We start from the raw sequence: 14,925 nt of genomic DNA on the forward strand, positions 1-14,925 counted from the left end.
TGCCGATGTCTTCATCTGCATTCTGTATTTATTGAACTTATTTAGAAGGAAAATGAAGATTCATAGAAGCTAGATAATTACACGCCTGTAATATTGACTGACTGCAAATGTGTGCACTCGTTTCACAAAACCAACCTCCAATTTCTGTCACCTTTAATAATAATCAGATGATCACATGATGTTAAAAGTCTCTGTTTTATTCTTACTGGATGAGTCTGTGTGTTTTTTTTATGACTCCCTCTCAGGGCGCCTCGTCCAGCCTGGTGGTCAAGTTTGCCGATTCGGAGAAGGAGCGGGGACTGAGGCGGATGCAGCAGGTGGCCTCTCAGCTGGGGGTCATCAGTCCCATGACCCTGCACCTTGGGGCTTACAACGCCTACACACAGGCCGTGAGCAACACACACTGCACACAAAATCATTCCTAACACAATCTAAGTTTTAGTTCCAGTTCTCTTTCCTTCTTCCTCCGTCTTCTGTCTTTTCCTGCCGGATGAAGCCATGTTTGATTGAATGGAGAATAAGCAGAGGCAGCTCCTTGATTTGTGAACATGCTTATAACCCAACAGACAGACTAATGGGAAACATCCTGTGTAACTTTAGCCCACAGAGTGCATACTAATTGCTTGTTAGGAGCATTTGCATTGTAAATAGAAGTTTGTAAGTGGATCAGAAATATAAAGGTCTGCCCTCACTAATGTTTGTCTTATTTAAAACAAAAGAAAAACATATAAGTGGACAATCTATTGAACACGGTATAGCTGTGCTTCCATTTATTGTACATAACTTGATTATTCTGAAGTATCAATTTTCCCCCACTTGTTTGTTGTTTGTGCTTCATCTGCGGTTCTGGTTCAGTAAGTTATGTTACTGACTGAGTAGATTGTTCCTTCTCAATTCTGCCTGTGTCAGCAATATAAAAAAAGTAACACAAAGAGGTTCACTACATCCACCAGGGATCGTCTATACCTGTTGCTTTGCCAAGTTCCAGTTTGTTTGGAAACATTTAAACCGAGTCGCTCATGGAGTTTAAGTTTTACAGTAGTTGCAGTAACTAGAGCTGAGACTTTAATGCTGTTAACTTTGATTAATTATTATGTATATTTTAATTAATCACATTTGTTTTGTTTTATTTACATTCAAAGGCCCTTAAATAAAACCTTTGTATCTGATTTATTAGCAGCATCCGCAAACGATAGATGAAAAAGCTGCTTCTGTCCGCCTACGGGGCGTTGATTTTTGCTTCAAAAAAACAATCTAATTGAAAACCGGAAAAGACTATGATGTACTAAAACGGAGTTGGCCTGTCATTGAATGTATTCCTAAACCTAAAATACCATCTCAATGCAAATCATGTTGCACCGACGTCCCCAACAATAATGTCGGCATTCAGATTTCTGAAGAAGGATTTTTTAAAGAAGTTACATGACTGGTCAGGGATTCCTAAAACATTTGAAAACTGAGGCATAATAGCACTTTGCACCAATCTGATTGTTAAAAAAACCTGATTAAAAACCATAAATATCTTTGTTGTTGATCTCAGCTGTCTATTTAGTGAATAATTTAGCAGCAAAAAGGGTTTGTGAATTAAAAATGTTGCTCATTTTGTCAATAATATGGTTTTAGATTAAAATGCGACTAATTTCGATTAACTTGATTAAAAATTTTAATCGAGTCCAACCACTATATAAAACATATGTATAAAATAAAACAATTTTGCAGAAACATGTGTCAGTAAATAATTTAAAATAACTTTTAGAGTCAGCCGTTCATGTATTTCCAGTTTCAAAGTGGTCACAGTTTAAAAACATTAGTTAAAAAAGGCAAACTTTGTGGAAATTTGAAACTGTGGTCAACATGAAATTTTTGTTGATTGTGATTTTAACCATCTACTGTGTGTGTGAGGAAAAAACATGCTGAAAATGACAATCAAAAATTAATCAAAGAGGTATCAAGTTTGGAATACGTTAAAAAATGCAAACCTTCCCTTTAATGCCATTTGTACCAGAGCTGTAATCAGTATTAGTACATGAGGAACTGCATCAATGATTTCAAGATTCTCCAAAGTGATCATACTCTAAAAGAAATTAAAAATTCCTCCAAGGGATCGGCTGAAGAATTTACTCCATTCAACTCCCCAGGCAGCCGAAGGAAACTGCTCTGGTTCTTGGGAAAGATTCCTGAAGTGGAAACTGGCCTTATCTGTTTCAGAAAGAGATAAAGCAAACTCTCTGGAAGGCACAGCTCATTAAATGAGATATGCTCCATTTGATTGACATGATCTCGACTAACTAGATGGTTTTTACTTAGAACAACTGCAAATCGCTCTTTAAATTTGTGCAAAACTGTATCCACTAATTGATTGCAAATAGTTTTAGCTGTGCTTTATTTACAGCTGTTTAGTTTGTGGTGCGAGGAGATGATGTGACCCTATTTAGTTTTAGACAAATGCAGTTAACCTAGAAAAATCAAATAATTGGAGAATATGATTTCAGAAAACTGTAGTACGAATATGACATGTAAACTGTCTTAATCCAGATAAATAAATTCTCATACTCTGTCATCTCCACTTAAAGTCAAACTTTTATCAAAAGTTCACTGGTGTGTCAAATGGAGTTTTTTTGTTGCCTAATTACAAATTCTAGTAACTATTATTAACCTGAAGGGGGCAAGAACCAAACCACGGTTTAATTCATCCATTTCCAACATCAGAACTGCCAGTGAAGGAAGAATTGATTGCTTTACTTTTCAGGTGTGTGTTAGAGAAACTTTGAGGTCATAACAACATCCACAACCTGGAGATTCTGCGATGCCATTTTTGTGGGCTACGAGGTTATCGCAAGTAGACAAGTAGAATCCACTTTTTTTGCCCGTATGCAACCAATACGCAACTTTTCACGGCAGTCTGAACGGCCCAGTTCCTATCTTTTCACCCCAAAACGTCTGATTTGTGGTACAAAGTCGGATGCATATCCGATCATTTTCAAAGCGTCTGCTGTTTGAGCGGTTATGCTGCATTTTACCCCACTGATGACGTGAGACCTGCATCATAATTGCGCACCAGCAGAAGAAAAATCTTCACGTAAACAATGGCTGAAAATTTTAATTACGACATTATGTAAAAAGTCCTGCCACTCTTAGCTCTGACTTTGCATTCAAGCAAACTTCTCTACTGAACTTCCAGTCAATGTTTCACAAAAAGATCATTGCCACTAGTCGTATTTTTTTGTTTTATCATCTCCCTTTGTGTTGGTATGATTTTGTGATGATAAGTTCAGTTCCCATTGCTGAATAAAATTTAAAGTCAGTTCACAAATGGCTCATCCATGATTACTTCTATAAACAATGTTCATGCAGGTCACTTTGGGGTCACGCAGAAGTCCCACTGTGATCACATTTAATTAGTAATATGAACAAACATGCAGAAAAAATCTGTATTTAAAGAATCAATACCTGCTGTCTGATCATAGCCTAAAAGGTCCATCAAGGACATTTTGAGATGACCTGGAGTAAGGGGATTAAAGGAGGTGACAGGTGACATTTGCTGGGTTTCTTTTAACTATACCATGTATAATCTACACACTTACTGTCTATAGACCATTCAGCCAAGTGAAGAGACCCCTCTTCTCACTCCTAGTGGCCTTCATGACTGATTACAAGGATCAGAAAACGGTTTGAAAAACTGGAACAGGTTACTACAGAGAGTTGTGTCACATTGTTGGGTGTTTAGATGTCACCTTCAAACATGCTGACTCCTGATTCCAAAGCCTTCATCACCGTGGCAGGTGTTAGGAATATTTAAACAAGTTGTATTTTGAAGATGTAACTCTGAAAATATAGACATAAGATTGATAAGATTGCAAACATGTTCTTTCCTGCCTGGTTTGTTTTGTCTTCATCCCAAACCGGTGTTTCTGTTCACCTTGCAGCTGATGCAGCAGCAGGCCTTGGTGGCTCAGTCGGCCTACCTCTCTCCTGTTGCCACGGTGGCGGCTGTTCAGATGCAGCAACTCGCCGCGCTCAACCCCAGCAGCATCATCGCCACGCCGATTGCATCCATCACCCCGTCCTCAGGTAATGAGGGCCAGAGATGTCTGGCCCTGGCTGGCCTTAATTAGATTTCTGCTTGAAATATGAGGACAGATGCACAAGGAGAGTAGGACCCAAGAGGACAGGCACAGCAAATTTGTTTAGCTGTCGTTTTTTTTTTTTGTTTGATTTCTGCGTTATTTTGTATTGTTGTTGTCTTTGATTAGTTGTTTAACAGTTGCTATCAGATAAATATCAGCACATCACATTATGGCGTTATTTTTTTAAATAAAAATCCAGAAGGAAGAATAAAAATAATGTTCTTAGCTCTAGAAGAATAAAGAGAGTAAAGCAGCAGATTCAGATGATCAAATATATTGATTAAGTGATCATCAGAAAGTCTGAGCTCCTCTCTAAAAGCAGAGGTATTAGCAGTTTTCTGATCTGGATCGTATCAATTAAATGTCCGCTAATAGTGTGGCAGAAAAGTCAAGCAGCGTAATTCTTTCTTTTTGGAAGTGAAATCTCACAAGGTGAAAAATGTGTGCCATTACAGTCTGGTGGAAAATAGATCCAGAATAATGGAAAGAAAATAAAATTCAACCGTTTTAGAAAACAAACACAGTTTTACAACTATTCTCAAATTAATCCAGAAAATTCCAGTGCAAAAATAAACAAAAAGTCCTCACAAAGTTGGTTTTGTGAACATTAGACCCCAATCACCAGGACTTTAAAATGGACCTATTGTGCAAAATTGACATCTTTGTACTTGGATTTGGGTCTCAACTGTTTCTAGAAATCGCTTTAAAAAATACCCAGCTGTCTTTTGGCAGTAAGTTAATGTCTGGATTAAAATAATTTGTTTCAAAAACCTTCTGAATATAACGTCACAAATCAGCAGGCACTATCCCTCTCCTAGCGACCCCAGCAAAGCCCATCCCGTTACCTGGCAACACCAGGTGAGTGCTGCCTGTCACCTAGCAACCAAAGCAGAACTCCAGCAAGTTTGGTCAGATGGCTGCTGGAAAAGAGAAGTCTTCGGTTGTTGACTTTTTATTCAGAAACCACTATCTGCATTCTTGTTGGTTGTGCGGGAGGTTCCACTTCTGCTTTTCGAAGATGTGCGTTTATTTAATTGCGCAACTGTTTGCATCCATTTTCATGTTTGAGCATAAACTTTGAGATTGGGGGCGTGGCCAGCAGCAGCTTATTTGGAATTAAAGTGACAAGATGCCCTAAAACACTCAAACAGAAAGGAGCTCAAAATAGGCAAAACTGACCATAACATAATCTAAGAATGATTTTGTGCAAAAAAAAAAAAAGTAATGAACATGTTTTGTGTAGGTCACCTTTAAATAAAAACAAACTGCTTCCTTTTCTTTAAACTTTTCTACAGGTACCAGCACTCCTCCCTCCATCGCGGCCACGCCCGTTCCTGCTCTGCCTCCGCCCATCGCGGTGAACAGCTACCCCTCTGTGGCAGCTCCACCCAATGGCCAGTCAGCCACAGAAACCCTGTACACTAACGGGGTTCATGCCTATCAAGGTATGGAGATAGTGGATTGGTAAATTAGTTTACAAAGCTTAATGCTACTTCTTATTAACTCATGTAGAAGCATCACATTAGGGCTTAATTAAGATTAAACTGGATAAATCTAAAGCCCTAAATGTGATTTGGAGCATGTTGATGTGCCCTGAATAGCATTTCTGAATCATTTTGTTATGCATTGAGCATTTGTTGACTGCAAATGCTCAACGCATATGTCTGCTGTGTTACAGCTCAGAGTCCGGTCCTGGATCCCTTGCAGCAAGCGTACACAGGCATGCAGCACTACACAGGTTAGCCCTGCAGGCTAATTAATGCTAATGACTGAGTCACAAGATGCCAGTTATGTACAGAGATTGAACTGCTGCGGATGTTTGTTGAAGAACAACGTTGTTTAAATTTGTTCTGTCTGTCGTTCGTCTCTATCAGCCACTTACCCTGCTGCCTACAGCCTGGTGGGGCAGCCATTCCCCCACCAGCCCACCCTGGTGGCTCAGCAGCCACAGCAGCCTCAACAGCTCCAGCAAAGAGAAGGTAAACTCAAACAGAACTATCTTAGACAAACACTGCAGCGTGCGCTTCTTTTTTTAAGCTTGGGTCGACCGCCATTTATCATGTTTTACATTGGTTTGTAAACCGTGTTTAGACAAAGGAGGTTTGTTTTGTGGTTTGTTTGTTTTTCACAGCTCATGATATGAGGGTAAACTTTGGCTGATTCTGCTTGAATGCTGGAGTAGATATGATAATTTTGTAAAAACAAAGATAAACACAATCTTAGACCTTTTAAATGCATGAAAATACAGACTGAACTCTTTTGACAAGTGCACCAGAAACACTTAATGTCTAAATGATTTAAACTGAATTATTCTGTATTTAAGTAATAACACTTCTGGAGTACACAGCAGTGTGATCATTGAGTCTTACTATGTGCAGCATAATGAACTGAAACCAGCAAATTAATGAAAAAAATAATTGTTTTTCAGAGATCTGAAAACTGTGGCTCTTTAGATCATCAGCAATTCATCAAAAATGCAAAAGAATTAGTTTTAAAATGTAAAGGTAATAAACAAAAATGCAAGCTACTTTTATGTAAAATGTGCAAAACATTTTAACAAAGAATGACACTGATAGTGTAAGGAATATTGTTTTTTAAAAAGTAACTTTTTGTCTTTTGGATGTGAAAAATTTGCTTTTTAAAAATAATTTTAAATGAATCAAATAATTTACAATGGGACAATGTACAACATACATAGACCTATGAGGTAGAGATGCATTGTCCCAGTGATATAGCTACACATGACCCAAGACATACACTAGTATTAAAATACAACATGCAACAAAACAAAATATGAGGACAAATTTAAAAAATTTTAAAGAAACTTTTATTAAAATTGAAAAATCGTATTTATTCCTTTAGTATAAAAATTCAATACAATTTTCCTTGTTTTAAAACCTAAAGAAAATAAATAAAAGTGTTATCTTTCATTTTAAAATCACTTTTTAAAAATAGGCTTCGCTAAATATGCTAATTTGTTTCATGTAGCTTCTGTGACTCTAAACAGATTAATTTGTTTTAGCAGGACCAACAACAAAAATGTCCCTTAGAGTTATAAACTTTGCTGAACTCTGAGTTAATTGAATGTGAAGAAGTCAAATGAAAAGCATTTATTTTTAACTTTTTAAGCATTAGAACAGTTTGTTGTAACATATGAACAAATCATTGGCTTTACATGCAACTTATAGAAAAGTACACAAGTCGAAAACGTCGGCCCCCTAGAAAATGTCTCTATATAAGTAAGTCAATAAGAAACTAGCTGAAAATATGCACATTTATTTCAGGCTAAAGTTATTTTCTTTACATGTTAATAGTCAACACATGCAATTTCCCAGATAGATAAATAAATATAGTTTGTGGTTATAATCTGTATATGATTGTATATGAGTATAAGGGGTAACAGGTAACAGGTCTGTTGGTAGGTAACAGATGTAGAAAATACAAGATATACCTCAAAAAAAGAGATTTAATGAATGAAAAAATCGATTGGCTATTTATACATCAACCCTCTTTTCTTTGCCTACAGGTCCAGAGGGGTGTAACATCTTCATCTACCACCTGCCGCAAGAGTTCACCGACTCGGAGATCCTTCAGATGTTCCTGCCCTTCGGAAATGTCATTTCTGCAAAGGTCTTTGTCGACCGAGCCACCAACCAGAGTAAATGCTTTGGTAAGTCACAAAGAACAGGGCTGGAGATAAGGGATTTTAATAAATAATGCGAACCTTTCCTGACATTTTAAGCATCTGCGTTCCACCTCAGGTTTTGTGAGCTTTGACAACCCATCCAGCGCCCAGACTGCCATCCAGGCCATGAACGGGTTCCAGATCGGCATGAAGAGGCTGAAGGTGCAGCTGAAGAGGCCCAAGGACGCCAACAGGCCTTACTGAAGGAGGTGAGTGACTGCAAATCAATGTGTTTGGAAAGACTGGAAGTGGCTGATTGACAGCTGGAAATGTGAGTGGGGAGAATTAGGGATACAAAGTGGCTGTAATTTGGAGCTCACGCTTCAAATACTGAAGAAAGTCAATGACAACTCAGTAGGTTAACTTTAATGATGTGGGCATCACCTTGAAAACATGAAAACGTCTAGAAGATGCCTTTGATGTGTGAGATCTGATGAGAAAGATGCAGAAAGTGAGATTTTCACTCTGTTTTAAATGTTCTGTCTAACTGCTGTTCTGTCACAGGGTTGAATGTTAACAGCTTTCCATCATTAATTTTTTTCTTTTTTTATTGTTTTTGTGCTGTGCGACATGCAATTTTTTCCTGCAAAAACAAACAAAAGAAAAAAGAGTAGTAAAAAAAAAACACTCTCAAGACTGTATCGCCAAACGTATATCGTGGAGACGTCGCTAAACCCCGCCCCCTTCCTTCTCAGAGCGTCGTAAGTTTAATGGCCTGTGTTGGTTGCTGTGGCGATATTGCCTGTGATGGTTGCCATTAGCAGTTTTGTTTAATTATTATTATTATTTTTGGGCCGTTGCCTTGATTCGCCATGCTGAACCGCATGGCGGGTTACAGTGGCGACTGTGAACTGTGTTTGGTGCGTTGTGAGTTTCCTTTTAAAATTATTTTTGTCCTGATTTTTATATCCTTGCAAAATACTGATTGATAAATGTCACTTTACCTAAGCTTCTGTAAGTAACTGATTATCATGACATTCTGTTTTGTTTTTTTTGTTAGTTAAAAAAGCATTAGGCATCAAATATAAAGCTTTTAGATTTTCTCTCCAAACATTTTTTTGTTTAATAGTTTTATTTTGTCTGTCATGATTATCATTCTTACATCTCCTTTCTGTTTAATGTGGTAGTTGTGCTGGATTTTGGTCTTGATGTAACTTATTTCCAAGTGACCTTTTTTGTGCCTGAGCTTCGTTGGGTTTCCGTACGACTTAAAATGTCCTAAATGTGACCCTGTCAGGTGGTTCACAGCTTAGTGTTTGTGTGTGGAATCAAACCTAGACGTGGTTATGTTTTTTTATATATGATAGATGTGGAAAAACAGTCCTGCTGTTCATATGAGTGTGTGGATGTGCTGTGAGGTGTTAACCTGATTTTAGAAGGTTTCAGGTGAAGCTGTTTGGTTTCTGTGCTGCTGGCTGAGGAGCTGCATTCCTCTGTAGGAATTCTGGGACTCCAAATGAATAAGAAATCATAAGTCATGCATGCTAAAAATAGGCATCGGGTCGGTGTGAGACTCTAATCGTATGGTGACACTGATACCACTATTTTAGGCGTTCTGAAACGTAGCAGCCATACAGAGTATGGAAATCAATTTCTGCGTTTTCAGTGTTTGGCAAAGTATGAAAAAATATTAATATTTTGCTTTATCTTCTTGTGTCCTTGCTTATGTCTTTCCATCTTTGCATCTTTCCTCTCCCTTTTCCATTTCTTATTGCCTTCCTTTCTGCTTTTTTTTGTGTTGCTCCGTTCTTCATCCCTCCATCCTCACTTCTTTTTATTCTCTTCACTGCAAAAAACTGAAAACATTACCAAGTAATTTTGGCCTAGTTTCTCGTGCAATTATCTTAGTACACTTGAAATAAAATAAAATAAAACAAAACGAAGAAGCAACTTTTCAGCAAGATATAGGAGCTTTTTTGAGTAAATAATCCCTTAATATTGATGAAAAAGTACTTAATCTGGACTTGTAGATTATTTCACTTATAGCATGGGAAAAAATTATTGTTATAAGTGAAATAATCTCCCAGTGGAGCTGGTACTTTTTTTTAAAATCAGCATTAAATAATTATTAATGTAAAACAAGCCCTTTTATCTTGCTGAAATGTTACTTCTGGGTTTCTTTTGTCTTGTTTTAAATGTATTAAGATATTTGCACTAAAACTAGACCAAAGATACTTGGTAAGATTTTTGTTTTTGCAGTGTTCAGTCAGTCCTTCCTTCTTTCCTCCATTATATTCTTACTTGTGTGCTTCTTTCTGTTTCTTCCTCCCTCTTTTGCTTGTGTCCTTTTCTTCAGCATTTTTCTTTTTTGTTTTCACTTTCATTTCTTTCATTCCTTTCTTATGTTCTGTGTTACTTCTCCCTTCTTTCTTTGTGTTTATCCATCCTTTTCTTCCTTTCTTGTAGCCTGCATTCATTCATCATTTCATTTTTAGTAAATTTTGAACTTTATTTTATATTGTAGGCTTAACTCTGTAAAGTTGTGTCTGGAAAACATTGGAATTATTACATCTAAAAAATTTGTAGAACCTCTTAGCACGTCTGAATAAATACGGAAATGCAGAATTGAAAAGACATTTGATTTTATAAATTTTTCTGTTATCTAAAAGTTTTGTTTAATTTCAAAGAATAAATGCTGCCGTTGCAATAATTTACTGTACATTCAATTGACATCCATCGTCTTTAATTTGCCAAACCTTTTCTTTTAATCATCTATCAGTTCGATTTTATGAAATCCTTTTGTTTTTTAAGATTCTGATTTTACTCTAAATTTACTATCTTTGTATTTAAATTCTGAATAGATGCAGAACAAGAACATTTAGCGACTACCAGCAGAATAAATGAGTCTCATCACAACTCCTCAGAGACTCAGCAACAACAAACTTAATTTTGAGCCATTGTTAAGCGGTCCAGACTCCTCACATAATATGTTAAACTTTCTACATTTGGCTTCAGGAGGAACTAGTTGTTCAGATTACAACTAATTTTGTTAGCATACTTCCTATGTTTCATGTAATATTTTTATTTTATATAAAAGTGAAAGGATCAGTGTTTCTTAAAAGGTTAAGATACTTATTCTGCTTTATCTACACATAATATTATATTTACTGCTTTAATCCTGAATTATTCCCATGATTGGAGTGAAAATTGATCTTGTTTTTAAGACATCCTCTATCACGGACCATTAGAGATGTTGAGTGTAAACTGATAATAACAGTACAGCATAATTTGTGCTATAATAATCTTCATTGGGCAATTTTCTAAACTGTGAAGAGCTGATTCCTACCAGAATTCCTACCCTGCATGTTTTGAAATAAGCTGCCTTGCTTAGGAGATGAGAGATGATTAAGATTGTGAGCACATTTGCAGCAGAATGACTGTCCCGTGTGTATTGCAAGATTCCTGATTTTTAAAAAAACCCAAATAAACTACAATGATATGGTTGATTCTTGTGATTTGGTTTAACGAAATCCTCCGGGGTTTTTTTCTTCTTAATTTTCAGGACGACGTAAGAAGTCAATCAAGAAAACCACTTGGGGGACGTCCCAGCCTTGTTTGGTTGTTTTGACCAACCGTATAGCACAGGAGCAACACTTCACAACAACCAGTATCCCGTGTATGCGCTTACAGAAACAACATTAACCGCTGTAAAGCCAGCAACAAACTCATCGACAGACTCCGCATCCACACAGTATCCGAAGTGCTCCAGAGTTCCTATCATTCCACAGCTGGTTCCATTTATATTATGTACATACTCTATCGTCGGCAACAAGATATACATGTTAAGAAAAAAAAAGCATATCAATGATGTTATTCTACTGAACAGGGTTCTAATGTATAGTGTGATTTGTGGTCTATGGCGCCAAGAAAAGGCCAGTCTACACAGTCGGCGGCAGAAGAAAATACTATTCTGTATGATTGCCATTGGTAATATTGTTATGTAGAGTTAGTTTTATTAATTATAAGTAAAGTAAAAACATGGAGTGGTTAAAAGTGGAAGCGACATGGATTTCCTCTCGCTGTATATACCTTGGTTTAAAAATGGAGGACTTAAAAACTTCTCAAAGTAACACTCTCTGCTGCCACTACGTTTAAAAATAAAACAAAACGGAAGGAAGGGCTGGGAATTTTTCTATCTTGATTTTTTACGTTTAATTTATTTGGTAATCCATTCGATTGCGAGGGTGATGTGAAAGTTTCTTTCTTTTTTATTTATGAAGGGGGGAAAAGAGAAGATTCCTGTGGTCTTTACAACAATGAACACAATTATTATAGAGTTTTTAATTGCATAAATGTACCTATGGAAGTAACAAAAAAACATTTTTCTTTATTTATTCTCTACAATTGCTGTTTTAAAACATATGTCTTTAAAAGAAAATAAAGTACAATTTAGAAAAAAAAATATGTTGTTGAACTTTTATGTTTATTTTATCCCAAAGAAAAATTATTTAAGAGTTTGGATAAACGCATAAGCGTGATTCCTTAGAGAGCTTTGGCGCCCCCTGAGGGACTGGAGAGGTATTGCGGAAATTTACACGAAATCAAAATAGGGGAACTTTGTTAGTACCCCGAAATTAAAACAGAAACATATTTTAAAGCATTTAGAAGTATTTGCGTAAATACGTCCTCATATCTTGCCATTTAAGAAAAAAAAAAAGACTTTTCTGTCATTTCAGATCGAAATATTCAGGTCAGGCACGAAGAAGACAGAAAAGGGTGAGGTGTGTGTGTGAGTGTGTAACCGCAGCTTCGGTATGCATTAAGCCTGTCTGCCACAAACCTTCTGGGTTTTGTCTCATGAGTCTAAACATGCCTTGGCCTTCTTTGACATGCCAGTGTATGGCGGGTTATTCGTACCACACAAAGCCGTTGAAGCAATGAGGAATAGCAGCAGAAAAAGGCTGAAGATTCACAATTTTCCATTATAACCTGCTGGCTTTAGTGACATTTTATTAATGTATGAAAATAATATACTGCATTTATAGCCACAAAATCAAACACAAGATATTACACTAGCTAATTAGATGTTTTTATGAGGCAATCTTAGTGTTTTGGTTTTGACCTACTACAAGTTGTTCTTGCTCAAGAATAAACAGAGCCATATTTATTCAAAATGTTCTTTAATTTCTAGATAAATAGATGTATGACTTAAAAATAAATGCCTATTGCACTGCAAAAACACAAACTCTTACCAAGTATTTTTGTCTAGTTTCTAGGGCAAATATCTTGAACATTTGAAATAAGACAAAACTAACTTATAAGTAACTTTTCATCAAGATATAGGAGCTAGTTTGAAGTACATAATTCTTTAGTACTGATAAATAAAGTACTAGTTCCACTGGCAGATTATTTCACCTGTAATGTGGGAAAAAAGTCTTGTTATAAGTTAAATAATGGAACAGTGGAAACATTTTTTAAGTATTATTTGAATCACACTTTAAAAAACTCTTAAACTTATAGTTTTGCCTCAAATGATCCAAAGCAAATGGTGCAAAACAAATCCATACATGTCAGAAAAATATAACTTGTGAATATGTTTTTATCATTCAGAGACACAGCTGCTGTTACACCTTCACTGATTCTTCAGTGCAGGAAATTATATTCTACTCTACAAGTCACAAAATATTAAATTTCTGCTCTAATATTTTTCCTACACTCAGTCCAGTACATTTGGAGTAAAACAAATTCTAACACAAACACCATTTTTTAGGAAATGTTTCCCTAACACAGACACAAGTCAGTGAATGCAACTAAACAAAACTGTTGATGCCTCCATACATGGGCGGTCCAAGCCTTTTAATGGTCCCAAGCAGATTTCCATTTGGGATCCACCACACCAACATGTCAGCAACAGATGTTTTATCGCTCCAAAGCTACGCTATGTGTCTAACATGGCTACTATCATTAGCATTGTTTGGACTTACACCATACCAGTGTTGCTATGGCTGTTGATTTTACTCTTACAGGAGCAGCAAACAAAAATCCCCAAAATATCTGGATTTTGAAATTCAGAGTGGTATTAAGTGTGTCATATTATTTTAACTAATTGAAAGTAACATCATCTGAAGAACACTACGTTTACAGTTAACAAGTTTGATATTTTGTATTTCCCCAAGAGTGACAGCAGACTGCAGCAAGAAGAAATTAGCATATTGATTATGTAACAACTACAACAATAACAGAAATAGTTTTTCCTTATGTAAAAGCACTTAGTTTGTATTTGTCAATGTATTTTATTATCGTGCTAACTTGGTGTTTTTGGGGACATTGGTGGAGTAGGTAGCCGCTTAACTTGCATGTGCCTTGGGCCGGCCCTGCCTTCATTGGAAACAGATGAACTTGGTAAGGGAGAAAATACTTTGAGGACACTGTATATTCTGTAATTTGAAGGGTGGGACAGAAGCAGAAGCAACAGTGCCCTCTAAAGGTACAAAATGGGATTTTTGCTGAATTTGCTGTAACAGATTGGGAGGGGCTCTTCAGGCGGCATGGTTTACCCCTCATACCCGGACGTCTGCCTCTCTTCCATCGTCTTGTACAACGAACCATAAAAATCCACTATGTCACTTGAACTCTATGTCTGATCCGTAACAGCAATCCACAGTCATCAAGAACCACGTTGGGGACAAACAAAACAAAAGGGAGAAAGGGAGAAAATACTTTGAGGACACTGTATATTATGTAATTTGAGGCGTAGGACAGAAGCAGAAGCAACAGTGCCCTCTAAAGGTACAAAATGGGATTTTTGCTGAATTTGCTGTAACAGATTGGGAGGGGCTCTTCAGGCGGCATGGTTTACCCCTCATACCCGGACGTCTGCCTCTCTTCCATCGTCTTGTACAACGAACCATAAAAATCCACTATGTCACTTGAACTCTATGTCTGATCCGTGACAGCAATCCACAGTCATCAAGAACCACGTTGGGGACAAACAAAACAAAAGGGAGAAAGGGAGAAAATACTTTGAGGACACTGTATATTATGTAATTTGAGGCGTAGGACAGAAGCAGAAGCAACAGTGCCCTCTAAAGGTACAAAATGGGATTTTTGCTGAATTTGCTGTAACAGATTGGGAGGGACTCTTCAGGCGGCATGGATTACCCCTCATACCCG

At 36.9% G+C, this 14,925-nt stretch overlaps 1 protein-coding gene across 3 annotated transcripts in view; it reads left to right on the forward strand.

Annotated features, from left to right (window-relative positions):
- Nucleotides 1-8,021, forward strand: part of LOC102223961 (CUGBP Elav-like family member 3) — a 62,339-nt gene extending 54,318 nt beyond the window's left edge. For all 3 annotated transcript variants that reach the window (XM_023344773.1, XM_023344772.1, XM_023344774.1), the window contains 7 exons: nt 246-389; nt 3,927-4,071; nt 5,423-5,572; nt 5,806-5,865; nt 6,002-6,106; nt 7,654-7,797; nt 7,889-8,021. In XM_023344773.1, coding sequence (XP_023200541.1) covers nt 246-389; nt 3,927-4,071; nt 5,423-5,572; nt 5,806-5,865; nt 6,002-6,106; nt 7,654-7,797; nt 7,889-8,016 — 876 coding nt within the window. In that variant the 3' untranslated portion in view covers nt 8,017-8,021. The remainder of the gene's footprint in view (nt 1-245; nt 390-3,926; nt 4,072-5,422; nt 5,573-5,805; nt 5,866-6,001; nt 6,107-7,653; nt 7,798-7,888) is intronic.
- Nucleotides 8,022-14,925: the final 6,904 nt, after the last annotated feature.

The sequence above is a fragment of the Xiphophorus maculatus genome, chromosome 13, assembly GCF_002775205.1.
Source record: "Xiphophorus maculatus strain JP 163 A chromosome 13, X_maculatus-5.0-male, whole genome shotgun sequence".
NCBI classification, from domain to species: domain Eukaryota; kingdom Metazoa; phylum Chordata; class Actinopteri; order Cyprinodontiformes; family Poeciliidae; genus Xiphophorus; species Xiphophorus maculatus.